The sequence below is a fragment of the Podarcis muralis genome, chromosome 15 (assembly GCF_964188315.1).
Source record: "Podarcis muralis chromosome 15, rPodMur119.hap1.1, whole genome shotgun sequence".
NCBI lineage: Eukaryota > Metazoa > Chordata > Lepidosauria > Squamata > Lacertidae > Podarcis > Podarcis muralis.
The window spans coordinates 45103571-45129307 of NC_135669.1; the positions used below are offsets into that span (position 1 = coordinate 45103571).

The 25737-nt window shown below is 54.7% G+C and overlaps 2 protein-coding genes across 2 annotated transcripts; one reads left to right on the forward strand and one right to left on the reverse strand.

The window, feature by feature from the left end:
• The first annotated feature begins 277 nt into the window (after positions 1–277).
• Positions 278–14735, forward strand: SARM1 (sterile alpha and TIR motif containing 1). The gene is made up of 9 exons (XM_028708045.2): positions 278–1701; positions 8257–8875; positions 9146–9358; positions 9668–9759; positions 10085–10320; positions 10636–10738; positions 11994–12183; positions 12923–13044; positions 14197–14735. Exons 1-9 carry the CDS (start codon positions 1277–1279, stop codon positions 14318–14320), a joined length of 2124 nt encoding a protein of 707 aa, XP_028563878.2. The 5' UTR covers positions 278–1276; the 3' UTR covers positions 14321–14735.
• Positions 14736–17436: 2701 nt separating this feature from the next.
• On the reverse strand, positions 17437–23881 carry SLC46A1 (solute carrier family 46 member 1). Its single transcript, XM_028708408.2, has 5 exons — positions 23291–23881; positions 21149–22001; positions 20062–20145; positions 18563–18719; positions 17437–17615 (listed from the first exon to the last, which is right to left on the reverse strand). Exons 1-5 carry the CDS (start codon positions 23864–23866, stop codon positions 17534–17536), a joined length of 1752 nt encoding a protein of 583 aa, XP_028564241.2. The 5' UTR covers positions 23867–23881; the 3' UTR covers positions 17437–17533.
• Between the last annotated feature and the right edge of the window lie 1856 nt (positions 23882–25737).

Consider the following 25737-nt stretch of genomic DNA (forward strand, 5'->3'; position numbering starts at 1 on the left):
AAGTTGTGTGTGTCAGAGAGAGAGAGAGAGAGAGAACGAGGCTGCATTACACATCGTATGTTGAAAGTGCATTATTTCCCCACTGGGAACTGTCGTTTCTGCTGGGAACTGCAGGGCTGTGAGGGGTGAACTACAGTTCCCAATATTTTCTTGTGGGAAGTCATTTTATTTTATTTTATTAAAATGCATGTTGTGTACGCAGCCAGAGTCCTCGGAACAACAGGCCATTTTTGTGTTGGCAACAGCTACAGAATAAGGCTGGGAAAATAATAATCTAACTACAGATACCTGAAGAGTTGTTTGGATGGAGCAAACTTGCTTCCTGTTGCTCCAGAGAGCAGGACCGGAACCAAGGGCTTCAAATCACAAGGAAGGAGATTCCCACTCAAGCTTAGGAAGAACGTCCTGGCGGTGTGGGCTCTCCTTCAATGGAGGTTTTTAAGCAGAGGCCAGATGTCCACCTCGCAGGGATCCTTTAGCCGTGACTCCTGCCTTGCAGGGGGTCGGACTAAATGACCCTTGGGGGTCCCTTCCAACCCTACCATTTCATGATGGTGGGGCTGAACCCACGACTTGCTGCTGAGGAGCGCATACTCGCTGAGGCTGATGGGAATCGTAGAACTGAGTTGAGGAACGATGATGACCTAACCACAAGTCAAACTCTCGTCCAATCGCCGCTCTCCGCCAACTTCCCAAACGCTCCCTCCCCTCCCCAACCCCACACCTGAATCCCTTTCCAGTCCCCTTAATTGCTTCATTATTACTGGGGCGGGGGCGTGCAATGTCATGTACCTAAAGCCCGGAGCGTCGCCGAGGACGCGACCACCATGCCTCGTCCGCCTCTTTGTCTCACCAGGAGGAGAGGAGAGAGGGAAGGAAGGAGGAAGATGCAGTTGCCACGGCGACAGGCCCTCCTTTCAGGGGGAGGTGACTTCATTCCGGCGGGGAAGGCGAGGCATCGCCGGAGGGGATGGGCTTGGCCGCCTCTCTGCCGGCAGAGAGCTCTGCATCCCACATCAGGAGGACGAACAGCTCAGCTGCCCGGCAAGTGGACCGCTGCCAGCTTACTGCTGGTACCCAAGAACGCGCCCGACTCCTTCCTCCAGCCCTGCATCTCTCCATCTCTCTCCATCCATCACTTCTTCTGCCGCGCCCAGACTCACCTGTGCCAGCCTCCTGCCAGCCGGACCCCAGGCTCCCAAGCCCGCCCTGGGGACATCCCCAGATCCGGGGATGCAGCTTTAAGGTGCCCCCCCTTCCCTGACGCCCACCCCCGATGGTGCTCCCTCTCCTCGTCTCTGCCTATAGACTGTGCCGCTTAGCCATGTCCGACGCGGAGAGGCTGACGGTCGACTGGTGGGGAGACAGCCCCCGGGCGCCCCAGGAGAGCTCTCCGGGGGCCAGCCCGGCCATCCAAGCGGCCCTGAACAGGATCCTGCCCGACCTGCACCAGGCCATCTCGGCCACCAAGCAGGCGGCCGGCCCCGAGGACCTCCGCAGCGGCCTGGCCGAGATCCTGGCCCTGGTGGAGGAGGCTTGGCTGATGCCCACCGTGGGCAGGGAGGTCGCCAAGGGCCTGTGCGACGCGATTCGCCTGGAGGGGGGGCTGGACTTGCTGCTGTCCTTGCTCCAGGCGGCCGACCACGAGACCAAGTGCCAGGCGGCCAAACTCCTGGAGCAGATCCTGGTGGCCGAGAACAGGTGAGCCAGGCCGGGGGGCCGGGGAGGGAGGAGCGGGCCGAGGCGTCTGCAGGGGGCCAGGGCTGGCGAACCTTTCCTTCCAGACCACGGGCCACATTCCCTTCCTTGCAAGCTTCCAGGAGCCGCATGCCAAGGTGGGCGGGTCCAGAGGCAAAAGGAGGCCAAGCAATGAATGCCAGGGGGTTTTTTGTGGGGGGACGGACGGACAATGAGCTAGTGATTCCTTAGTTGTGATTCCTGCGTTGCAGAGGGATGGACTTCGATAATGCTTAAGGGGGAGGCACAGCCCCCACCAGAGAAGAATGGCAGAATAAGCTGATGCAGAAATGGCAAAACTGACCCAAAGAATTAGGAATCGGGAAGACCAAAATTTCAATAAGGAATGGGGAAAATGCATAGTTTATTCTAAAAATCATTGTCAACAATTAAAATTATTAGTAGGACTGGAATGATGCTTGTAGTCAAAAGTTCAACTATGGTTTTATTGAAGATTTAGTAGAAGTGGATTAACAGAGAAGTTGCAGGAGGAAAAGTTAACAGAAGAACCCACAAAAGGGGAGGAGGGAAGTCAAAGGGACCTCATGGGAAGCAGAAGTTGGACAGCTGTCTGTCAGGGATTATTTAGCTGTGATCCCTGTGCTGCCCTGCCTGGGGGATCCCTCTCAGCTCTGCCTTTCTATGTTTTGATGAGACAGGAAAGGGCAATGGGCATGAGGAAGTGAAGCAAGGGCCAGGCAGGTGTGTGGCCTAGGGAGAGAGGGTGTGGGTTTGGATGGGGGAGTCGCATTTGGCCCCTGGACCTCCGGTTCCCTGTCCTTGGCAATGGGGCAACATTTGTGTAGGGAAGAAGTGACACACTCACTGAAATTCCTCCTTCCTATACTCCCTTTCCGACAGCCTTTCTTCCCCAAAGGGATTTTCCCACCTGCTTTTAACAGGTTTGCTTTCTGAGTGTGCAGGAAGCCCCAAAAGGAGCCCACCCCTGTGGTTCTCTGCATGAGTCCCTGTTCTGGGCATGCCCTTGCCTGAAGGTGGGCGATCGCTGTGTCCCTGCCTCCAGAGAGATCCCCACCACCACTCACACCTCTCAATGGCAGAGGGACAGCAGAGGCGGACTGAGAAGGAAGGCAGGGCAGGTTTTCGGGCAGAGACACAAGAGTGGTTTTATAGTGGGGGCTCCCAGGGGCCTTCCCGCTCCTGTGAGGGCTGTCGGTGGCACTACAAATGAAGGCTTGCCAAGAGAGGCACCCGTCCCTCCTGCCAATGGTGCACTTAGGCAATGCATAGTTAAACTATGGGACTCAGGAGCATTGGACAAATCCATAGAGAAGGAGAGGACTATCAGTGGCTCAGCTCTGCCTCCACAATCAGAGGCAGCAGTGCTTCTGAATCCCAGTTGCTGAAAACTGCAGGAGGGGAGAAAGGGGTTGGATCCTGCCTGCCAGTTCCCCTTTTTGAAATCTGTTTGGCCACTGTGAGAACAGGATGCTGGACTGGACGGGCCATTGGCAGGCTCTTTTAGGTTCTTAGGGAACCTGCCCATGATGGTCTTTCAGGGGTGGCAACGTGTAACGTGGGCACATTCAGTTCTTTGCTTTCCATGAAATGGGCCAAGCCGGGGCTGTTGCAAATCCTGCTCACGTTGCTGAATGAGACCCCGGATTTTGACCCTGTCTTGCCCAATGCAAAATGGTTCTTTTAAAATTTAGATTCAGAAGCAATACAAGCGCAATTGGGTGAGAAGATTAAAGATTTTATTCCAAACAGCAAGCAAAAATATACATAACCAAGCAGGCACTTCACTCAGCCATTGAGGAGCCCAGAAATGGCGAAGAGACTCCCAGGTAGCCGTCTTTTGCACAGCACTCTGGCCACGAGTCTGTGCTGAGCTCCTGCTTGGCATGCTCCAAAACTAGATATTTTATAGACCTGTGTCCTATTGGACTAACACCGGCTCAACCAGAGCTACTCTACATCAAAGGACCAGTTTCTGGACCAGTTTCATCAACACAACAAGGGCCTTTTCACAAAGGATATTGAAAGCAATAAAACACAGTAACCAGAGGCAGGAAAGAATAACCAGAGTTGGAAGAGCTGACCATGCCAGATCACTATCTCCTCAAATTATAATAATCTTCTGCGATAATTATCCCATACACCCCCCAAGTCCTGGCCTGACCGTGCTGCTGACTCCTGCCCCCCCCCCAAATTCTGGAGTCATATCAGCAGCCATATCTGCCCTGTGTCATACCTGGATGACAAACTATTCGTTGTTGATGTTCATTCAACTTGTTGTTGTTGTTTAGTCGTGTCCGACTCTTCATGACCCCGTGGACCAGAGCACGCCAGGCACTCCTGTCTTCCACTGCCTCCCTCATGCTGGTAGCTTCGAGAACACTGTCCAACCATCTCGTCCTCCGTCGTCCCCTTCTCCTTGTGCCCTCCATCTTTCCCAACATCAGGGTCTTTTCCAGGGAGTCTTCTCTTCTCATGAGGTGGCCAAAGTATTGGAGTCTCAGCTTCAGGATCTGTCCTTCCAGTGAGCACTCAGGGCTGGTTTCCTTCCGAATAGAGAGGTTTGATCTTCTTGCAGTCCATGGGACTCTCAAGAGTCTCCTCCAGCACCAGAATTCAAAAGCATCCATTCTTCGGCGATCAGCCTTCTTTATGGTCCAGCTCTCACTTCCATATGGGAAAACCATAGCTTGAACTGTACGGACCTTTGTTGGCAAGGTGATGTCTCTGTTTTTTAAGATGCTGTCTAGGTTTGTCATTTCTTTCCTCCCAAGAAGCATGCGTCTTTTAATTTTGTGACTGCTGTTTCTTTCAGCTAGCTAGGAGAAAAAGCCATCATAGCAGCTGCAGGTGTCTCTAGGTACGGCTAGAGAATAAGACCCCCTCGCCTGGACTCCTGGGGAGCCGCTGCTGCCAGTCTGTGTGGGCAGTACTGAGCTAGGAGGACCACTGGTCAGCACCCTATAAGGAGGCTTTGTATGTTCCTATTTAAAGCACTGTATATTTAAATTCGGAACCATGAGGACTAGCATCTTGCTTTATTCCTAGGGAGAAGCTGCTGCTTTGGTAGAACAGACCTTTGCAGGTGGAAGGTCCCAGGTTCAACCCTGCGGGGATTAAATGAGGATTTGGACCCGGGAGAGACCAGGGTTCAAATCCCTACTCAGCCACCATGGAGCTCACTGGGTGTGTGAGCTTGAAACCCAGTTGCTACCTCTCAGCCTAAGCTCAATCACAGGGATGTTGTGGGGACTAAAGGAGGACTGCGACCTGGGAGATCTGGGTTCAAATCCCCACTTGGCTATGATGCTCATTACAAATGAAATACAAAATCAAAGTTTGCCAGGATCTGCTTGAGAACAAAACAACCTCGGAACCTGCCCTGGGGCATAATGTCCTTTCTGGAGCCCCACAGGAAGGGCCGAGGCAGCCTCTCCCCTCTGCCAGGTGGGCTTTTAAGGGCCCACCGGGGCAGCTAATTGGGAAAATGCATTAGCCAAGACCCAGAAAGACTTTGGATCCATCGGATGAGCTTCCTGGCAGGAGGGAGCGGCTCTTGGCCTTTGCATCTCTCCGGATAAACCACACACCTCTCCCCTTCCTCCCGCCAGCCTGCCTTGCCAGGGTGGGGATCCAAGGCAGGGCAGGGGGTGGGCGGAAGCCGCCTTGTTCTGTTCCATGTGGCCAGGACAAGCTGTGCTGCTGCTGCTGCTGCTGCTGCGTGCTGATTGCTCGTCACCACTCTGGAGGATGAATCAGCTGGCCGCTGTGCCAAGATGAGGTGGTCTCCAGAGGCGGGGGGGGGGGCCCTGCCAGTGTTTCCCCCAATGGGAGCAGGACAGAGAAGGAGGGAGCTGGAAGCCGCAGGAGGGGAGAGTTGCTCTCGTGCTCAAGTCCTGCTTGCGGGCATCCCATAATAGGCATCTGGCCGGCCACTGTGTGTGAGAACAGGATGCCGGACTAGTTGGGCCGCTGGCTAGATTAACAGAGGCAATCAGAGATCACACTAGACAAGAGTTTCAAAAAGCATGGGGGAAATGCAGAAAATACTTCGCAAAACAGCGCCCTAAAATACATACTTGGACTTGTTTCGATTAATGTCTGCAGAGACTTTGTGGATATTTAAGTTATAATTAGAAAAAGCTTAATAATTATTGATAAAGGAAACAGTTTATAAGACGTAAATAAGGAGGCCAGATACAGGATAAAGGAAGTCTCTTATTTGGTTGTTTGTATTGTTGTATGTTGTGCTTATTGTAGGTTATGTTCACGTTTAATGAGGGTGGAATTCTGTATTGGGGGTGGGAGTTTATGTTATGTTGTAAATAAAATTTCCAATAAAATAAATAAATAGATGGGCCGCTGGCCTGATCCAGCAGGCTCTTCTCATGTGTGTTTAGCCTGGAGAAGAGAAGACCAAGAAGTGTTTCAAGAGCCATCTTCAGATATCTCAAAGGGAAGAGGGAACAAGCTTGTTTTCTGTTGCTCCAGGACCTGAACCAATGGCTTCAAGTTACAAAAAAAGGAGATTCCAGCTAAAGATTGGGAAGAACTTTCTGAGTGTCAAAGCTGCTGGACAGTGGAACAAACTCCTTGGAAAGTGGACAACTCTCCTTCCTTGGAGGTTTTTAAAACAGATGGTCATCTATCCTCTGGTTAAAATACTGAAATAATAATAATAATAATAATAATAATAATAATAATAATAATAATAATAATAATAATAAATTATTTATTTATACCCTGCCCATCTGGCTGAGTTTCCCCACCTCCCAAGGAAGGTCAAATGGCTCTTGCCCTCAGAGGTGTCTTTCTAAGGTTTATTTGGGATTTTCTTCCTTGACACTTGAATCCCTTGGTTCTCTGGAGCAGCACAGAACCAGCTTGCTGCATCTTCCACAGCACAGCGATTCAGGTACCTGAAGATGCAGAATTTGGCAGGGCCAAGAACATAAGAAGAGGAGCCTGCTGGCCAATGGCCCATCTAGTCCAGCCTCCTGCCCTCACACTTGCCTCTGGGAGCCTGAGCGCAAGAGACTTCTGCATCAGCTTAGGAGTCAAGCGATGAAAGGAGGATGACGAAACTGGGATGAGTTCGATCTGGCACCGCTTCCTGCTGGGCTGCCTGCCTTCTGCCCCAACAGTCCCCTGTTGCCACCCCATTGCCCCACACTAATGGCCGTCCTTCAGAGATCCTGTAGCTCTCTGGATTCCCTGTATTTAACGGGGACCACGTGACCTCTAAGTCCCTCTCTAGCTCTTACGGTGACAGTCCTGTTATCTTATAATTTATCTGGGGGCGGCAGGTCCAAGATCTCCACTTCCTTCTGGCTGGGCCAGGCAGGTCCTGAGTGCAGGACCCAGCCTCCTGCAGAGATGGCATGGGAACCCTGCCAGGGCTGGCAGATGCAGCGGCTGCCAGATTTCGACGGAGGGCGACGTCAGTCGCTCACAGAGGGAGCACAAGTTTTCCCAGAACGGGGCGCTTCGCTCACTTCCTGGAACAAGCCAGCCTGGCAGAATCTGATGGGTGAGGGGGGTGCTGTTTAGCCTTGCAATGCAAAAGCTCTCTGCTGGCATTGATGCTCCCCATCCCGCCCCAGCTATGGGTCCAAGCCCCGGCTGGAGCAAAGTCCCTCCTTCCTTCCTCCACCCCCATAGATGCCGTCTTCTGTATGGCAGCCACACACACACAGTTAACATAGAATATTTTGCAGAGCCAGTGGTGTCAGCCCTGGAGTCCAAACATTCCTGCATTGCAGAGGGTTGGAATAGATGCCCCTTGCGATGCCCTCCAGCTCTGCAGTTCCACAATTCTGTGCTACCTGCCTTCCAGTCCAGCTGATTTGTGATTGTTCCACCCACTCAGGCAACATGGGGTGTAACAAGGAAGGTACCTCTGAGTACTTTTTGAGTGCATTGAGTGCATAAGTCCTTTTTGCATTTTCCAGCAAGTGGTATTCAGAAACATCAATGCCTCTGACTGTGAAGGCAGAGGATGGCTGGGAGCCATCGATACCTCTCTCCTCCTTCCTGGATTTGTCTAATCCTCCTTGGCGGTGTGGGTTAAACCACAGAGCCTAGGACTTGCCGATCAGAAGGTTGGCGGTTCGAATCCACGTAACGGGGTGAGCTCCCGTTGCTCGGTCCCTGCTCCTGCCAACCTAGCAGTTCGAAAGCACATCAAAGTGCAAGTAGATAAATAGGTACTGCTCCGGCGGGAAGGTAAACGGCGTTTCCGTGTGCTGCTCTGGTTCGCCAGAAGCGGCTTAGTCATGCTGGCCACATGACACGGAAGCTGTACGCCGGCTCCCTCGGCCAAGAAAGCGAGATGAGCGCCACAACCCCAGAGTCACCCACGACTGGACCTAACGGTCAGGGGTCCCTTTACCTTTATAAGTTAGTGGCCATCCCTGCTTCCTGTGGCCGTTTAACTCTGGGCCATATGATGAAGGGCCTCCTTTCCACTGCGTCCTTCCCCCCCCCCCGCCCAAGGCTGCTTCCCTGACCCCGTTCTGCCTCCCCGCTCTCTGCCCCTAGGGACCGCGTGGCTCGCATCGGCCTGGGCGTGATCCTGAACCTGTCCAAGGAGCGCGAGAGCCTCCCTCTGGCGCGCAGCACCTCGGGGATCCTGGAGCACATGCTCAAGCACTCCGAGGACACCTGCTCCCAGCTGATCTCCGACGGCGGCCTGGACGCGCTCCTCTACTGGTGCCGCTGGAGCGACCCCGTGGTCCTGCACCACTGCGCCGCCGCCCTGGCCAACGCGGCCATGCACGGCGGGCCGGCCAACCAGCGGCTGATGGTGGAGAAGAAGGCGGCCGAGTGGCTCTTCCCGCTGGCCTTCTCCAAGGACGGCTTCCTGGTGCAGTTCCACGCCTGCCTGGCCGTGGCCGTCCTGGCCACCAACAAGGAGGTGGAGAAGGAGGTGGAGCACTCGGGGACCCTGGCGCTGGTGGAGCCCTTCGTGGCCACGCTGGACCCGGGGCACTTCGCCCACACCTTGCTGGGCAGCAGCGACAACAGCCAGGGCAGGACGGCCGAGGACCTGCAGCGCCTGGTGCCCCTCCTGGACAGCTCCCGCCCAGAGGCCCAGTGCCTGGCTGCCTTCTACCTGTGCGCAGAGGCCGCCATTAAGGCCCAGCAGAAGAAGATGCAGGTAGATTGTTTGCATGCAGAGCCATGAGGACTAGCACCTTACTTCCTCTCTTAGTTCAGCGGCAGAGCCCCTGCTTTGCATGCAGAAGGTCCTGGGTCCAATCCCTGACTAGAATCTGGGTTCAAATCCCCTTTCTGCCATGAAGCTCACTGGCAAGCTGGTCGCTCCCTCTCGGGCTAACCTACCTCACCAAATGGGGAGGAACAGGAAGCTTAGAGGACAGGAAGCATTGCCAATGCACAAAGTGAATAAATGCTTTGCTCTGCTCAGATTTTCACAGAGATCGGGGCCACCCAGAGCTTGAAGAGGATTGTCTGCTACTCCCCGGACGGCACCACCTCCTCGCTTGCCAAGAGGGCGCTCTGCACGATGGGCGAGGAGGTGCCCCGGCGCCTGCTGCCCACGGTGCCCAACTGGAAACCCCTGGAGGTGCAGAAGTGGCTCCAGCAGATCGGCTTTGTCAAATACTGCCCCAATTTCCTGGTAGGGCTTGCAAGGGGGCGGTGGTTGTGCGGGGAATGGGGGTCAGGGCTCCTGGAGAGAGGAGAGGGCCCCTGAGGAGACTGCAGGTGTCTGTTTGTGGGGTTCACAGCTCACTCCCCACGCAGGCCTCCCCCAAAAGCTGCCTCTCTAGCTCACCCCTGGCTAAGACCCCTCATAAGAACACAGAGCTCTTACTCACTTTTTCTACCAAACACCACAACCTTTTTTTCTCCACCCCATGGATCATGTTGCTTTCTCTCCCCTTGCTCTCTGGATGTGAAACTGACCCCATCCTTCCTCTCCCCCCAGGAACATCAGGTGGATGGCGATCTGTTGCTGAGGATGACGGAGGAGGATTTGCGGGTGGACCTCAAGATGACCTCCAGCATCACACGCAAGCGGTAAGGAGCTCTCGGCGCCCAGGAAGGAGGAGCTCCTGAGCCGAGAAGCGGGGTTGAGCTGGATGATCTCTGAGGGAACCCACCAGATCAAAAATGGCAGCTGTGCTATTTCTCCCTGAGTACAGCAGTGCTATAAATCTGCTCGTTTGCCATTCCAACTATTTTTAAAAGCACACACCATGTTTGCAGGAAATACAGCTATGCAAAAGGGTTTTGAGCACCTTGAGGGCCGGCCTGTTCCCCCTCCGAAAGTGGCGTGCCTCTGCTCCAACCTGGCAGGAGGTGTCCACCCAGCCCTACTGAGCTGCCCCCCTCCTTCCCCCAGGTTTTTCCGGGAGCTGACAGAGCTCAAGACCTACGCCAACTACTCCACCTGCGACCGCAGCAACCTGGCCGACTGGCTGGGCTCCGTGGACCCCAAATTCCGCCAGTACACCTACAACCTGGTCACCAGCGGCATCGACCGCAACTTCCTCCACCGTGTGACGGAGCAGCAGCTGCAAGAGGACTGCCAAGTCCACATGGGTTTCCACCGCGTCCGCATCCTCTCGGCCGCCCGAGGTAACCTCTCCCCTTGCTCTGCAGACCCCCCAGCCCCCGGGAAGGACATCCTGAGGGTCAGAGCCATTTGGCAGTGGAACGGCCTCGCTCGCCAGGCGGCGGACTCTTCTTCACTGGAGGTCTTTAAACGGGGTTGGGCTGGATGACCCCTGGGTGCCCCTTCCAACTCTACAGTATGATTCCATGAAACAATTTGCTGTTGGAAGGGAGGGAACAAATGGATCTAAGGTGGGGAACAGTGGCGGAGGAACCCTCTCCAGCACCCGGGGCAGCACAGCCCATACAGCCACCCACCCCCTTTCTGTCTCCTCCCAGAGATGCTGCATTCGCCTCTGCCCTGCAGCAGCGGAAAGTCCACCTTGGAGGGGACGGACGTCTTCATCAGCTACCGGAGAGCCACTGGGGCGCAGCTGGCCAGGTAGGCAGGGGAACGGCAGGGAGCAGCGCGGACCATTCACACATGCGGGCGTGTCAAAGAGAAAAGCCTTCCTTTCTCCTTCTGTAAAGAGCCAACTGTGTGATGCAGCAGCAGAAAAGCTTAATGCGATTCTCAGCTGCATCAACAGAAGTCCTGTGTCCAGATCAAGGGAAATAGGAGGACCGCTCTATCCTGGCTTGGACAGATCACACCTGGAATATTATTAGGAATAACGTTCTGGCAATAAGAGCTATTTGATAGCGGAACAGACACCCTCAGAAGGTGGTGGACCTTCACTGGAGGTTTTTAAAGAGAGCTTGGGTGGCCATCTGAAGCGGGTTGGGTTGGATAACCTTTGGGGGTTCCTTCTGTCTCTATGATTCTATCAATTGCTTCTAATCTCTCAACCTCTCTGTGCAAGGAAACAGGGGTTGGCCCACGGCGGCTCTCCCCAAGCCAATGTCATCCAGAGGGTGTTGGACTCCAACTCCCAGCAACCCAGGTTGGCTGATGTTCAGGGATGATGGGAGTTGTAGTCCATGTGACCTCTGAAAGGTTGGTCCAAAAGGGCTGCTCCGTGGTTAAGGTGGTCGGCAGGATCTCTGACAAGCTGGGCTCAGAGCAAGGCTTGCAGCCTTGATTGGCCAGAAACATGGGACAGTGTAGAATTAACCTGTGGAACTCACCGCAACCGCACTTTGCGCTACCGTTAGCAGCAGTGGTAGATTTTTACGAGTTGCATTTCTACGTTCTCTAGAGGGGACTGAATGAGAATAAAACGCACCCATTAAGACTTAAAATAAGACTGTGAAATGGATATAATTATCCTAGGCACTGATATTGTAACACTTTGGAGGCGTTCAGAGCGCTCGCTTATTAATTATGCATTTATTCTGCTTTCTGGACAATTGCAGTCTCCCAAAATGGCTCATGTTAATTAAAGAAGGGGAAGTGGGAGTGAGCGGAGGGCTGAGAAACCACAAGCACACACAAGGGGAGGGGGAGACGAGGGCCCACGCACATAATTTCCTTTACAACAGCCCTGTAAGGTAGGCCAGCAGCAGCAGCTGTGGGAGGGTGCAGTTTGGACTGAGGTTGCAGCCGGAGGGGAAAGGGTGTTCTCCAACCCTTTCCCTTTATGCCATCGCCCCAAATCTCTCCGGAGACGCAATCGGAAAGAACCCAATTATGGGTGCCTGGGTCAAACCCCCCCTTCCTTTCACGCACACACCCTGCCCTGTTTCCGCCTCTCCAGCCTCCTGAAGGTCCACCTGCAGCTGCACGGATTCAGCGTCTTCATCGACGTGGAGAAGCTGGAGGCCGGGAAGTTTGAGGACAAGCTGATTCAGAGCGTGATGAGCGCCCGGAACTTTGTGATGCTGCTTTCGCGCAACACCCTCGACAAGTGTGTGGGGGACACCGAATGCAAAGACTGGGTGCATAAGGTGAGAGGGCTTCCCCCTGCCGGGGATCGTAGTGTTTCTGGGTTTGGGGGGGGGGATGGGGATGAAACTCAGAGAATCCTAGAAGAGTTGGGTGGGACCCCCCAAAGGACATCTAGCCCAACCCCCTGCAATGCGGGAGATGCAGCCCAATTCACGACAAAGGGCTTCTCCTTGAGCTGAGCTGCCAGCCATCTGTCTCAGGAGACAACGGAGGAGTGTGCCTTGGGGAGTCAAAACGTTGGAGAATCGCAGTGCCTGCTGTGGCTGCGGAGGCCGATACGGGAGAGACATGTTTTGTTGCAGCCGGGGCAGAGGAAGGTGTCCGGTTGTGCTGCTGCAGATGCACCAGGGCGTTTCTTCTCTCTGGGCTCCTCCCAGGGGTCATTGCTCTTCTGGTCACTGCTGTGGATGCATGACCAGTCTGCCTGTCTCCAGGCGCTGCGGTCATCTGCAAGGGATTTCCACAGGGCAGGGATCTCCTTGGGGATCCTGCCATCTTCCATCCTGTGGACATGACCAAACCAGCATAGATGTCACCAAGACAGGAGTGCAAACAGGCCGGGAACATTTGCTCATTGAGAGGGCACATCTTTTGGGGAGACTTTGTCCTGCCACGTGATGCCCAAAAATAATGTACGTGGAAGCCAGCAGGACGAGAGGAAGGGAAATCATATTGAACAAACACACCCCTCCCTAAGCAAGATTTTCTTCTCTCTTTTTAAATGCATACCCCTCACAGGAAATTGTCACAGCCCTGAGCAGCGGGAAGAACATTGTCCCGATCACAGACCACTTCGAATGGCCGGATCCAAAGACGCTTCCTGAGGACATGAGAGCCATCCTGAAGTTCAACGGGATCAAGTGAGTGGGATCAAGGAGTGTCCCTGGGGATAAGGCGGGCGGGCGGGGGGGGGCAATTTCTGGAAGCTGGTGCAACGCAGCCAGCTGCTTGTGGGGGGGGTGAACCTGGGGAAACGCGGAGAGACGAGGCTGAATCTGAAAGGGTTTGAAACCGATTTAATGCTAATAGTTTCAGGTGCAAAGGACACTTTGAAGCACCAGGCTTGAAGTTGCACCCTTTCCCCTGCCCCTTTCCAAACCGGTGCTCCAGTTCATGCAGGGAAAAAATTGGGAGCCCTACACAAGAGCTGTAGATTCCCCAAGGCCCCTTCCACCCCAAGCACTGCATGGCTTGGGGCAGCTCAGGGGTCCTCAAACTTTTTCAGCAGGGGGCCGGTCCACTATTCCTCACCAGAGGTCGGCAAGGTTTACTGGACATGGGCCAAATAATTCCCACGGAGATCGTCCGTGGGCTGGACTGGCACAGTGCAATGCTGGAAATCGCGTCTGCGCATGTCTGTGGTGCCGAAAATCGCTTCTGCACATGCCCAGACGCCGAAAACCACTTCTGTGCAGAAGCAATTTCCAGCATCTGGACATGAGCAGACATGATTTCCGGTATCTGCGCATGTGCAGATGCGATTTCTGGCGCTGCTCTGTGAGTGCCCGTGCCATGCTGCGCTGCTTTAGTGCAGCACTGAGGGGGGACTCGCTGAGTGTGTGGCTCGGTTTGAGGGCTGCTCATGGGCCAGTAAAACGGTCTTTGTGGGCCGCATCCGGTGCATGGGCCGCACGTTGCCGACCCCTGCCTCAGACCTTGTTGGGGTCTGGACTATATTTTTTGGGGGAAATGAACGAGGGACGATGAGCGGCGTGCAAAAGGGCTTCAGAGAGGGGCTGCTTAAAATGGCGGACGCTCGAGCGCTGCTGCTGGCACCAACCAAGCCCAGCCCCCTGCCTCCTCTAGGCAGGGCAGGGAAAAGCCAGGAGGGAGGGAGGGAGGAGGCGCCGCCGCCATAGGAGGGAGAGGGAAAGAACACGCACTGGCAATCCATGCAGCGATTCCTGGACCGTCCGCGGGCCAGATTTAGAAGGCTATTGGGCCTGATCCGGCCCGCGGACCTCAGTTTGCCGACCCGTGGTTCAGCTGTTTCGTTTCCACTTCCCATGCAGATGGTCCCACGAATACCAAGACGCCACCATTGAGAAGATCATCCGCTTCCTGCAAGGCCGCTCCTCCCGGGATTCCTCCGCTGGCTCAGAAAACAGCCTGGAGTGTGGGCCCCCTCAAAACTAGGGAACTGGAAGGTGCTCCCCCCAACGGAGCAGAGGAAGGGGTGGTGGGTCAGAGTGGGAAGAAGAGGGCGACCCTTTGCTTCTGTCCCCAAGTCTGCACTGCCCTAGAGAGGGGCCTCACCCCCCTGCCCACCACCCCAGCTTTTGCAGGCTCAGCCACCGCTGCGTCGGTGCCCCCTGCTGGCTGCCTTTGGGATATGCCGATTAGGTTATGCAAAATAAACTCCGGAAGAAACTGCCCTGCCAGGACAGTTGGAGCAGCAAACTTTCTCCCTCCCTAGTGGCCTTTCACCAGAGGCTCTTAACTCTTTGTGTGCCTGGGTAAGATTTTTGGTTTCTCAACCAATTAGGTTATTACTTTGCTGTTGGGAAGTTGGGCTTTGTAGTGTTTATCTTGTATTAAAGTATTTATCAGATTCTAGGCTCCAGCAGCTTCCTTAGGTGTCTGCCCATCTGTTTTTTAAGCTAAGCAAATGGTCAGAGGTTTAGGAAATGACTGCTTTTCAAACTCCTTCATAAACCATCTAGAGCTGGGAAGGAGCAGCAAAGTGGCCGAGTTTGCTGAAGGTGGTGCTCAGTTGTTCAGGGACGTTTAAACACAAAAGAGATTGCAAAGAGCTCCGAATTTGGAGCTCTCCAAATGGAGCGGATGGGTGGCAAAATGGCAAATGCAATTCAATGCAAACAAGTGTTAAATGATGCGTGTCGGGTCAAAAAAGTATTAATTTCATGTTACCTGCTCCTGGGACCCTGAATTGCAGGTGGCAGACCTTGTGGTCCCAAGAGACAGCTCAGTGAGGTTGACCGAGCATCAATGCGCATTCCTTGCAAGGGATGGTTAGGAAAGGAACTGAAAACAAAATGGCCAGGATCATGATGTCGTTATAGAAATCTATCATGCGGCCACATTTGGAGAACTGTGTCCAGTAGAGTCCTCAAAAAGGCGATGTTCAGGAAAGGGCAGGCAAAACACCCAAAGGGGTGGAACGACTCTCAATGTGGAAAAGGTTGCAGCATTGGGGATGTGAGAAAGAGGCGCCATGATAGAAGTTCATAAGGTTATGCGTGGCCTGGAGAAAGAGCAGGGCTGCTCACTACTCCTGGAAGGGGCCCCCACGGCTCATCTAGTCCACCCTCTTGCAATGCAGGAATCGCAGCTAAAGGATCCCTGACAGGTAGCCATGTGACCTGCTGGAAAAACCCCAGTTTTGCTGCCTTAGGAGTAGCAGCAGAACAAGCCAGGCTTTGCTGTGGCCGCACACAGCCCCTTATTCTTCCTTGGCTTTTCTATATCTTATCTTTTAGCTTTCTGGGGCGGACTGCTCTCAGCCGCCATTCCAGCACCCAGCCTTTCCTCCCTGTGCCAGGCTTGTGGACGCTTGGGTGGGAGATGGGTAACCGAGTGCCCAGGGAAGGTTCCCCCTCAGTCACCACCCAGTTCCCCCACTCAGGGCCTTGGTCTTGATGACCCCCAATAATTGCAGATTGCACCCCTGCCAGTCAATTTTAAAGGACCAGATTCATGGGTCCCTTGGAAGGTGCCTCTGTACTGAGCCAGACCACCGGGTCTGCCTGCACTGACTGGCAGCAGCAGCTCTACAAGGACATCCTTGAGAGTCAGTGTAGTGTAGTGGTTAAGAGCGGTAGACTCGTAATCTGGGGAACCGGGTTTGCTTCCCTGCTCCTCCACCTGCGGCTGCTGGGTGACCTTTGGCCAGTCACACTTCTTTGAAGTCTCTCAGCCCCACTCACCTCAGAGTGTTTGTTGTGGGGGAGGAAGGGAAAGGAGATTGTTAGCTGCTTTGAGACTCCTTAAAAGGCAAAGGGACCCCTGACCATTAGGTCCAGTCGTGGCCAACTCTGGGGTTGCAGCGCTCATCTCGCTTTATTGGCCGTGGGAGCCGGTGTACAGCTTCCGGGTCATGTGGCCAGCATGACTAAGCTGCTTCTGGCGAACCAGAGCAGCGCACGGAAACGCAGTTTACCTTCCCGCCTATTTATCTACTTGCACTTTGACGTGCTTTCGAACTGCTAGGTGGGCAGGAGCAGGGACCGAGCAACGGGAGCTCACCCCGTCACGGGGATTTGAACCGCTAACCTTCTGATCAGCAAGTCCAAGGCTCTGTGGTTTAACCCACAGCGCCACCTGCATCCCTTGAGACTCCTTAGGGTAGTGATAAAGCGGGATATCAAATCCAAACTCTTCTTCTTCATTATCCTGCATGCAAACAGGTTGGAAATCACAGGAGGGGAGAGGGCGCTTAGGTCCTGCTGGGGGGCGGTCCCACTGGGGCGTCTTGTTAGCCACTGTGAGAACAGGACGCTGGACTCGGTGGGCCCCTTTGGACCTGACCCAGCAGCCTTTTCCGATGTTCTCATGTTGTTCCTGAATTGCCAGATCTTCCTTCTTATCTGTTCTCGGTGCAGAAGGACAGAGGAAGGAGTGGAAAAACACTCCCCCCCCCCCCCCAGGCTGAGAGCATCTCCAAGGCCGCTCTTTAGGGCCCCAGTTGGCACACCTCAGAGTGCCAACATGCCGCAAAAGGGCAAAGAGAGGATCCAGCATCTTATCAGCACACACCTCCAACTTTATTGCGACACGTCCTTTCATGCACACCCTCGCCCAGGTGGGTCCCTCCAAGTACGAATGGGGAAGCAAACTTGAGTGGGAGGGGGGCACCACCTCCCTTGGCACAGGAGGGCCAGCTGTCATCGAGAGACGGGCCGCCTCCCCCTTTTCACCCAAGTCCATCCAAGAGGGGCAGCTGCACCACTGGAAAAGGAAAATACTCCCCACTGCTGGGGTGGGTGATACCCCCAGAATGGGCAAGGAAGAGATTTGTGGGAGAGAAAAGGGAGCTTTCTTTGTGATCTCCCCTAAAAGCCAATGTGAATGGCACACACAAAGCCCTCTCTCTCTCTCTCTCTCTCTCTCTCTCTCTCTCTCTCTCTCTCTCTCTCTCCCTCTCTCCCCTGGTTAGGATTCCTACTCCCAGCTCCACAGATCTGAAGAAAGGTTCTAGTCCTCATGACACACCCAATCCAGTAACACAGAGATCAAAGCATGTCTCAGAGGAAAGTTAACCCCCCCAAAAAATTACATTAAAAGGCCAAACGTGAAGAGCCAAGAGGAAATTGTTTTCAAGTCATTGGAGAGGCACGTGCAGAAATCAGCTGCTGGTTTCCGGAAGGGTGGCAACTCAGGTGCAGCTGGTCATTGTTCGGCCTCCTGCAGCGGACCAGGCATGTCGGCAAAGTGGCTGTAGTCAGGTTTTGAGTCCTGGATTTCGATCCACCTGGGGTAGGGAGGGGGGCAGAGAGAAAAGGGGCAGAGTTAAGGACCTCCAAGGAATGGAGCCGATAGAGCCCAGGGTGTGCAGCAGCTGCGGAAAAGGCGAATGCCATGCCAGGCATCATTAGGAAAACAAAAATTAAAACTGCAGCTCTTATAATGCCACGATACAACTGCATTTGGAATACTATGTACAGTTCTGGTTGCTCACCTCAAAAAGGGCATTGCAGAGTTGGAAAATGTTTCAGAAAAGGGCAACCCAAATGGATCAAGAGGGGTGGAAGAAAAATTGCGGTGTTTGGGACTTTTTAGTTTAAATGGCGACATTATAGGAATTTATAGAATTCTGCACTCCAGGGTGAACGTGAATAGAAAAGACTGTCCCTCTCTCTCTCAGCACTGGAACTAGTGGAGATTCAATGAAACTGATGGATGGAAGATTTGAGACTTCTTCACACAGTGCAGACTTACACTGTGGAACTCCCTCCCACATGAGACAGGGATAGCCAACAACTTGGATGGCTTTTAAAGAAGATTAGGCAAATTAATGGAGGAGGGGAGGGTTCTGGAGGGTTCCTAGCTAGGAGGCTCTGCTTCGCTTCCATGCTTGGAGGCAGCTGGAATCCCAGCTTGCTGGAAACCGCAGGAGGGGAGAGTTGCTCTTGTGCCCGGATCCTGCTTGTGGGTTTCCCATTGGGGCGTCTGGTTGGCCTCTGTGAGAACAGGAGGCTGCACCAGATGGGCTCCTTTGCCTGAAGAAACCAGGCTATCCTTCTACACTTACCCCATTTCTTCCTATATAAATAACAACGGAAGGCTGTCGTCACGCTGCAGTTTGAGTAGCTGCCACTAGGGCTCCCTTTGGCCTGACTCAGCCACAGCCAGGCGGCTCTTATGTGACCGTGCGATGCAGGAAGCCAGGATGGTCAAGATGGAGAGAGGAGGACTTACCCGATGATGGCGGCTGGAACGAGGAGGACGGTGGCCCCAAAGAGGAAGGGGAAGCCTTTCATGAAGGAGAGGCTGGCGGGGTAAAGGGAGTTGAAGACCCCTGTGGCCACCAGCGAGCAGAGACCTTCCACGCAGGCCACGGCAGCAAAGAGAGCGCCTGGAGGGGAGAGCAGAGAGCTGAAGCACGCATGGGACACCCAAGGGGCATGCCCCCAACCCCAAACGGTGGGTGTTTTCATAAAATCATAGAAATGGAAGGGGTCCCCAAAGGTCCTCTAGTCCAACCCCATGCAATGCAGAAATTGCAGCTCAAGGATTCCTGACAGGTGGCCCACCTGACCTCTCCAGTCAAGGAGAGACCATCTTATGAAGGAGTCTGTTCTTCCCAGGGTGCTGGGAACTGTAGTTCTGTGATGTCCAGACCTTCCTAGCTGGGGATCTGAACTTGCTCTTTGTCCCCAGCAACACACACACACACACACACACACACACACACACACACAGGTGTCGGCTGATTTGGGAGCCTACCCAGGAGGGGTGTTTGGGAGTGAGGTGAGGTCCTCAAGGCAGCCAAACAACGCCTGAAACTCATGTTGTGCTTCTCCAGTAAATGCACAACCGCTGATTCTTGCAGCTTGTTACCAGTGCAATTATTTAAGGGTTTTGCTCATGGGAGAAGAAAGAGAGACGTGGGGCAAGGGATCTCTGCCCTCTGCCACCCCCTGCAAATCTTATATTCTGCCACCTGAGCAGGCATGCTCCCGAGCGCTCCTTGCACCCACAAGGCAGGAGTGGGGACTCCTTCCCCCTTCCCAGACATTGCTGGACCGCAACGCCCGCCATCCTCTCTGTCTTCTGGCCAGGCTTGCTGGGGCTGGTGGGAGTTGTAGTTCAGTAACAGCTGTATGGAAGTGAGAGCTGGATCATAAAGAAGGCTGATCGCCGAGAATGGATGCTTTTGAATTCTGGTGCTGGAGGAGACTCTTGAGAGTCCCATGGACTGCAAGAAGATCCAACCTCTCCATTCTGAAGGAAATCAGCCCTGAGTGCTCACTGGAAGGACAGATCCTGAAGCTGAGGCTCCAAGACTTTGGCCACCTCATGAGAAGAGAAGACTCCCTGGAAAAGACCCTGATGCTGGGAAAGATGGAGGGAAAGAAGGAGAAGGGGACGACGGAGGATGAGATGGTTGGACAGTGTTCTCAAAGCTACAAACATGAGTCTGACCAAACTGCGGGAGGCAGTGGAAGACAGGAGTGCCTGGCGTGCAACAAACAGCTGGAGGGCCAAAGCTTCCCACTCCTGCCACGAGGACTAGAAACTTTTGAGTTTGTTTTTTTTCTAAGTCTCTAGTCCTTATGGTAGCAGTGGGAAGCTTTGGCCCTCCAGATATTAATTCCCATCAGTCCTAGCTGTCGGCCATGTTTGCTGCATGTTGCCCCAATGCATTCTGGGTCAGGTGATCTGGCTGTGGGTCACTGAACCCTTGCTCTGCTTACCTTGCTCCTTCTCATCAACCAGCCTGGATAACTTGGAGCGGATCACAGGCGTGACAGTCATGGAGAGGAAGAGGAGGCCATATCCTGTCGGGGAAAGGAGGAGAAAGAAAATGAAGAGACCCACTGAAATGAACTAACATGGCGGACTTCGGTTCAAACTTAAGTGTCCTTGGATGTCCCAGCAACTGCCATTCAGACGCACTGAATGTCTCTGACACTGGAAGGGGAACACAGTTAGTGCTCTCTAGGAATACAGATAGACTGCCTCTGGGCCTGGAGGTTCCACAAGAGCATCATAAGAGCCTGCTGGATCAGGCCCAAGGGGCTCTGTTGGCAGGAGATGCTTAATCTCAGGGTCCTGGGTTCGAGTCCCACGTGGGGCCAAAAGGTTCCTGCATTGGAGGGGGCTAGATGATCCTCGCGTTCCCTCCAAACTCTACAATTCTGCGATTCTAGCACGGCTTCCTATGCCAACCAGATAGCACAAAGGGAAAGCCGCAGTTGCACTCGGGTCCTGAGTGTGATCTCCTCGCTTGCACTTCCCACCCATCTTATAATCTCCCGAGGTGGAGGCACATCCAGGGGTCATCTAGTCTCACCCCCCGCAGGGCAGGAATTCAGAGGTACGCTGCCTCCCGACACTGAGGGCACGTAGCACAGAACGAAATGGATCAGGCCAGTGGCCCCTCTAGCCCAACCCCCTGTCCCCACAGTGGCCAACCAGGTGCCCCCACAGGAAGCCCACAAGCAGGAGCCGGGGGCAACGGTTCTTCAGTTCTGCACCACCTGGTTTTCAGGGGTAGGCTGCCCCCGAGCATGGAGGTTCTGCTCCCACAGTAGGCCTCCATGCGGAGAGCCCGGCAGCAGGATCAGGCCAGGGACCCATCTGGTCCAGCTTCCTTATTCTACACAGGTGCTTGGGAGACGGACTCCCATTCCCTGGGCGTTTTTAAGCAGAGGCTGGGTGTCCATCTGCCAGGGCCTCTTTAGCTGTGACCCCTGCGTGGCCGGTGGGTTGGGCTAGATGACCGCCGGGTGTCCCAACTCTCCAACCCTCAAGCAACGCCTCCTCTCCCAGGAGCAGCACCTGTGAACATCAGGGGTGTGGTGCTCGCCAGCGCGATCGTCCCCAGGCCCAGGACGTTGGACAGAAGGCCGGCTTCGGCCACCCAGCCGTCCTCGAGGCAGTTCTGCAGCAGGCGCAGACCCAACAAGCTGGATAGGTAGGCCAGGTAGTGAGCGGCCGAGCCGTAGCCAATGAGCTCCGAGCCCCAGCAGAGCGGGGTGCTCAGCTCGTACAGCACCAGCAGGTCCGAGGCCCCGAAGTGCACGCTGACCACCAGGAAGAAGGCAAGGGAGTAGAGGAGCAGCTTGCGCCACTCCCAGCCCCGGGCGCCGGGCGCATAGAGGCGGAGGACGGAGGCGTAATGGCGGAGGGTGAGGAGCCTCGCGGGCCGCCTGGGCGCCACCGATTCCCGCAGGCAGACGGCGGCGTAGAGAGCAGCGGCGAGGCTAGCGGCGAGGGCCAGCCAGAAGGGAGCCGCGTAGCCTTGGGCATGGCGCCACTGCCCACCCAGGAGGCTGGCGCCCATCCCCGCCAGGCCCAGGCAGGCCTCCAGGACGGCCACGCGGAAAGTGCGCCCTCGCCGGTCGCTGACATCGGCCGCGTAGGCGAAGGAGGCGGCCAGGATGAGGTTGTAGTCGCCCGAGAGGCCGGCCAGGATGCGGCCCAGCAGCAGCCAGGCCACGGGGAGCCGGAGGGACATCACCGCCAGGAAGATGGCCGCCTGCAGAGCCATGCCCAGCGAGGCGATGGCGAGGGCCGGGCGACGCCCCGCGGAGTCGCTCCAGGGGCCGAGCAGCGTGACGGAGAAGAGGCCGACCAGGAAGCCGGCCAGGTTGAGGTAGAGGTTCCAGTGAGCCACCAGGGTCTCCAGCTCCTGGGAGAGAGAGGAAGGCAGAGGGCCGTGAGGCAGGAGGAGGGCTGGACTACTGCAAGGCGCTCTTCGTGGGGCTGCCCTTGGGCCTGGTTCAGAAGCTACAGCTGGCGAGGCTGGATTGCTGGCAGGAGCTGCTGGCCAAGAACAAAGGATGCCCATCTGCTGCCGAGCTGCGTTCGAGGGTCTTGCGTTAATGTACAAAGCCCCGAGCGACTTGCGTCTACAATCCCTAAGGGGTCGCCTGAACCCTTCTATCCTAGCTTGCTCACTGAGATCACCCGTGGTGCGGCTCACTTGACAACAATGAAAAACCAAGCCTCTAGGGTCATGGACCCAGTCTTGTGGAACTCCCTGCCACTGGAGATGCAGCGGGCACCTACTAAAAACTTTTCTATTCCGCCTGGCCAAGGCAGGCCATGAAGAATACAAGGGTTGGCAGGTGTTTGCTTTTAATTCTTTGTTTGCTTTTAACGCAGTTTCATTTTTTTACTATTTTATTGTACGGTTTTATGTTTTTACATTGTTGCAAACCGCTGTGATATATTTTTACGATACAGCAGTATATAAATATCTATTATAAATAAATAACTTAGAACTGGGAATGTCCCCTGCCTGAAACCCTGCAGAGCTGCTGCCAGTCAGTGTAGGCAATACTGAGCTGGGAGTCCAGAGGGTCTGACTTGGTCTATACGTCTGCAGTCTCTTAGGATGCCATAAAGGCTGATGCTGCTATTATTATTGTTGTTGTTGTTTTTAAAATTTGCATACCGCCCTTCATTCATAGATCTCAGGTTGGTTCCCAGCATTAAAATCCAAGATAAAAACATGAACTACATAATAAAAGTAAGAACAAAAAAAGCCACAGACCCCCTATTATCTTTTATACACACAAACATTCTTCTTCATTTTCTTTTAAATATGTGGTTTCTATTCAATTCCTATTTAAAAACTTTTTAATGGCTGTTTCCTATTTTATCTGAGTTTCTGCGTTTGTTTTTCTCTGTAGTCCCACCTCGAGTCCCAACCTGGAGCAAAAGGTGGGAGAGCAATAAACGCAGCAACAACAGCAGGACCCCCAGCCCGAAACCCAGAGGAGAACTGCTGCCAGTCTGTGCAAGCAGTCCTGATCCTGATGGAGCACAAACGTGCCTGGCTCTAAGGCACCTTCCCGGCTGCAGAGAGCCTGCCTGCCCGGCGAGCTTCCCCCTTCAGGCGCAGTCTACCCCAGCCAAGCCCCACCGGGGCCCCTGGCCCTGAAGGCGCCCGGAGAGCCCCTCGGGGCCACGCACCTCCTCCTGCTTGGCGGAGCCGCTCCCGTTGGCGCACCCTCCTCCTCCCTGCCGGGCGGCGCTGCCATTCCCGGCGCCGAGGCGCTCCCACAGGTACTGGGTGCAGAGCGGACCCTGCAAGCCCATGGCCAGCGTGGCCAGCAGAAGCACCGGCTCCACGGCCCGCGGGCGCGCGCAACCGGCCCCCCGCGCCCCCTCCTCCGGCTCCGGCTCGTCCCCGGGCGGCTCCGCCGGGGGGCCCGCCGCCTGCTCGGCCATGGCGGCGGCAGCAGCGACCAAGGGGCGGAGCGGCCACCAGCTCCGCCCGGCCCGAGGCGAGGGCGAAGGGCGGGCCATGGGCAGGTCGGTAGGAGGGAAGGAGGCGGCGGCCGGGACGCGGGACGCGGAGGGAGGCGCTGCCGCCGCCGCCGGAAAGGGAAGCGCCGCGGCTCTCACGGACCTGCCGTGACGCCACGGCAAGACGACGGCGTTCAGAGAGCCTGGGGAACTGGGAAGAATCCTGCCGGCGTGCTTGGCTTCCTCTCTCCTCGATTCATAGGGACTAGACACTTGGCGGCATTGTTGTTGTTGAGTCATTTAGTCGTGTCCGCCTCTTCGTGACCCCCTGGACCAGAGCACACCAGGCACTTCTGTCTTCCACTGCCTCCCGCAGTTTGGTCAGACTCATGTTTGTAGCTTCGAGAACACTATCCAACCATCTCGTCCTCCGTCGTCCCCTTCTCCTTGTGCCCTCCATCTTTCCCAACATCAGGGTCTTTTCCAGGGAGTCTTCTCTTCTCATGAGGTGGCCAAAGTCTTGGAGCCTCAGCTTCAGGATCTGTCCTTCCAGTGAGCACTCAGGGCTGATTTCCTTCAGAATGGAGAGGTTGGATCTTCTTGCAGTCCATGGGACTCTCAAGAGTCTCCTCCAGCACCAGAATTCAAAAGCATCCATTCTTCGGCAATCAGCCTTCTTTATGGTCCAGCTCTCACTTCCGTACATCACTACTGGGAAAACCATAGCTTTAACTATACAGTGGTACCTCGGGTTAAGTACTTAATTCGTTCCGGAGGTCCGTTCTTAACCTAAAACTGTTCTTAACCTGAAGCACCACTTTAGCTAATGGGACCTCCTGCTGCTGCGCCGCTGGAGCACAATTTCTGTTCTCATCCTGAAGGAAAGTTCTTAACCCGTGGTACTATTTCTGGGTTAGCATAGTCTGTAACCTGAAGCGTATGTAACCCGAGGTAACACTGTATGGACCTTTGTTGGCAAGGTGATGTCTCTGCTTTTTAAGATGCTGTCTCGGTTTGTCATTGCTTTCCTTAAAAAGAATGGTTACAGATGGGTAGCCGTGTTGGTCTGCCATAGTCAAAACAAAAAAAATTCCTTCCAGTAGCACCTTAAAGACCAACTAAGTTAGTTCTTGGTATGAGCTTTCGTGTGCATGCACACTTCTTCAGATAAGTGTGCATGCACACGAAAGCTCATACCAAGAACTAACTTAGTTGGTCTTTAAGGTGCTACTGGAAGGAATTTTTTTTGTCTTAAAAAGAATGAAAGCTGAACATTTAATGGAGATGGGCCAACAACATATGCCCCACTGGATCAGGTCCCAGGGGGCTCCTCTAGTGCAGCCTCCTGTTCTCACAGTGGCCCTTGGGAAACGCTGCGAGCAGGATCCCAGCGCAACCGCCCTCTCCTCTCATGCGCCTTCCAGCGCCTGCTCTTCAAAAGGGTTAATGCTTCTGCAGGTGGAGACTGAGCATAGAAATCACGGCCAATAGCCCTTGATTGCCAAGATCAACATCCCAAAATGGTTTTCAATCACAGTGATTTTCACCGCTAGACAGCTTCAAGAAAAACGCAGAGAGCAAAACCAACCCCTTGATAAGGAAAAAATCCTGGGGTGCAGATTTACTCCCCTGCCCAGCACGTCGGGGTGCAACTTCCCGCGGATCTCTCTGGGTCAGCAAAGAAGGAGTCTCCAGCCAAGTTAAAGAAGCAAATAAAAAGGTAAAGGTAAAGGTACCCCTGCCCGTACGGGCCAGTCTTGCCAGACTCTAGGGTTGTGCGCCCATCTCACTCTATAGGCCGGGGGCCAGCGCTGTCCGCAGACGCTTCCGGGTCACGTGGCCAGCGTGACAAGCTGCATCTGGCGAGCCAGCGCAGCACACAGAACGCCGTTTACCTTCCCGCTAGAAAGCGGTCCCTATTTATCTACTTGCACCCGGGGGTGCTTTCGAACTGCTAGGTTGGCAGGCGCTGGGACCGAGCAATGGGAGCGCACCCCGCAGCGGGGATTCGAACCGCCGACCTGACGATCGGCAAGTCCTAGGCGCTGAGGTTTTACCCACAGCGCCACCCGCGTCCAAAGAAGCCAATACTGGTCAGTAGACCTGATTTTTATTTGTCGCAACAAGGTTCAAACACACAAACCCCTGAGCATGGGGTTGCATGAACTTCT

Excerpts from the sequence above, each read along its gene's own strand:
- SARM1 (XM_028708045.2), top strand. The coding sequence starts at position 1,277 with ATGGTGCTCCCTCTCCTCGTCTCTGCCTATAGACTGTGCCGCTTAGCC. Across the intron at positions 10,739-11,993 it reads ACTGGGGCGCAGCTGGCCAG|CCTCCTGAAGGTCCACCTGC; the intron begins GTAGGCAGGGGA and ends CCGCCTCTCCAG. Across the intron at positions 12,184-12,922 it reads GCAAAGACTGGGTGCATAAG|GAAATTGTCACAGCCCTGAG; the intron begins GTGAGAGGGCTT and ends TACCCCTCACAG.
- SLC46A1 (XM_028708408.2), bottom strand. The coding sequence starts at position 23,866 with ATGACTCAACAACAACAATGCCGCCAAGTGTCTAGTCCCTATGAATCG. Across the intron at positions 22,002-23,290 it reads GCTCCGCCAAGCAGGAGGAG|GAGCTGGAGACCCTGGTGGC; the intron begins GTGCGTGGCCCC and ends TCTCTCTCCCAG. Across the intron at positions 17,616-18,562 it reads GTTCCAGCCGCCATCATCGG|GTGGATCGAAATCCAGGACT; the intron begins GTAAGTCCTCCT and ends TCCCTACCCCAG.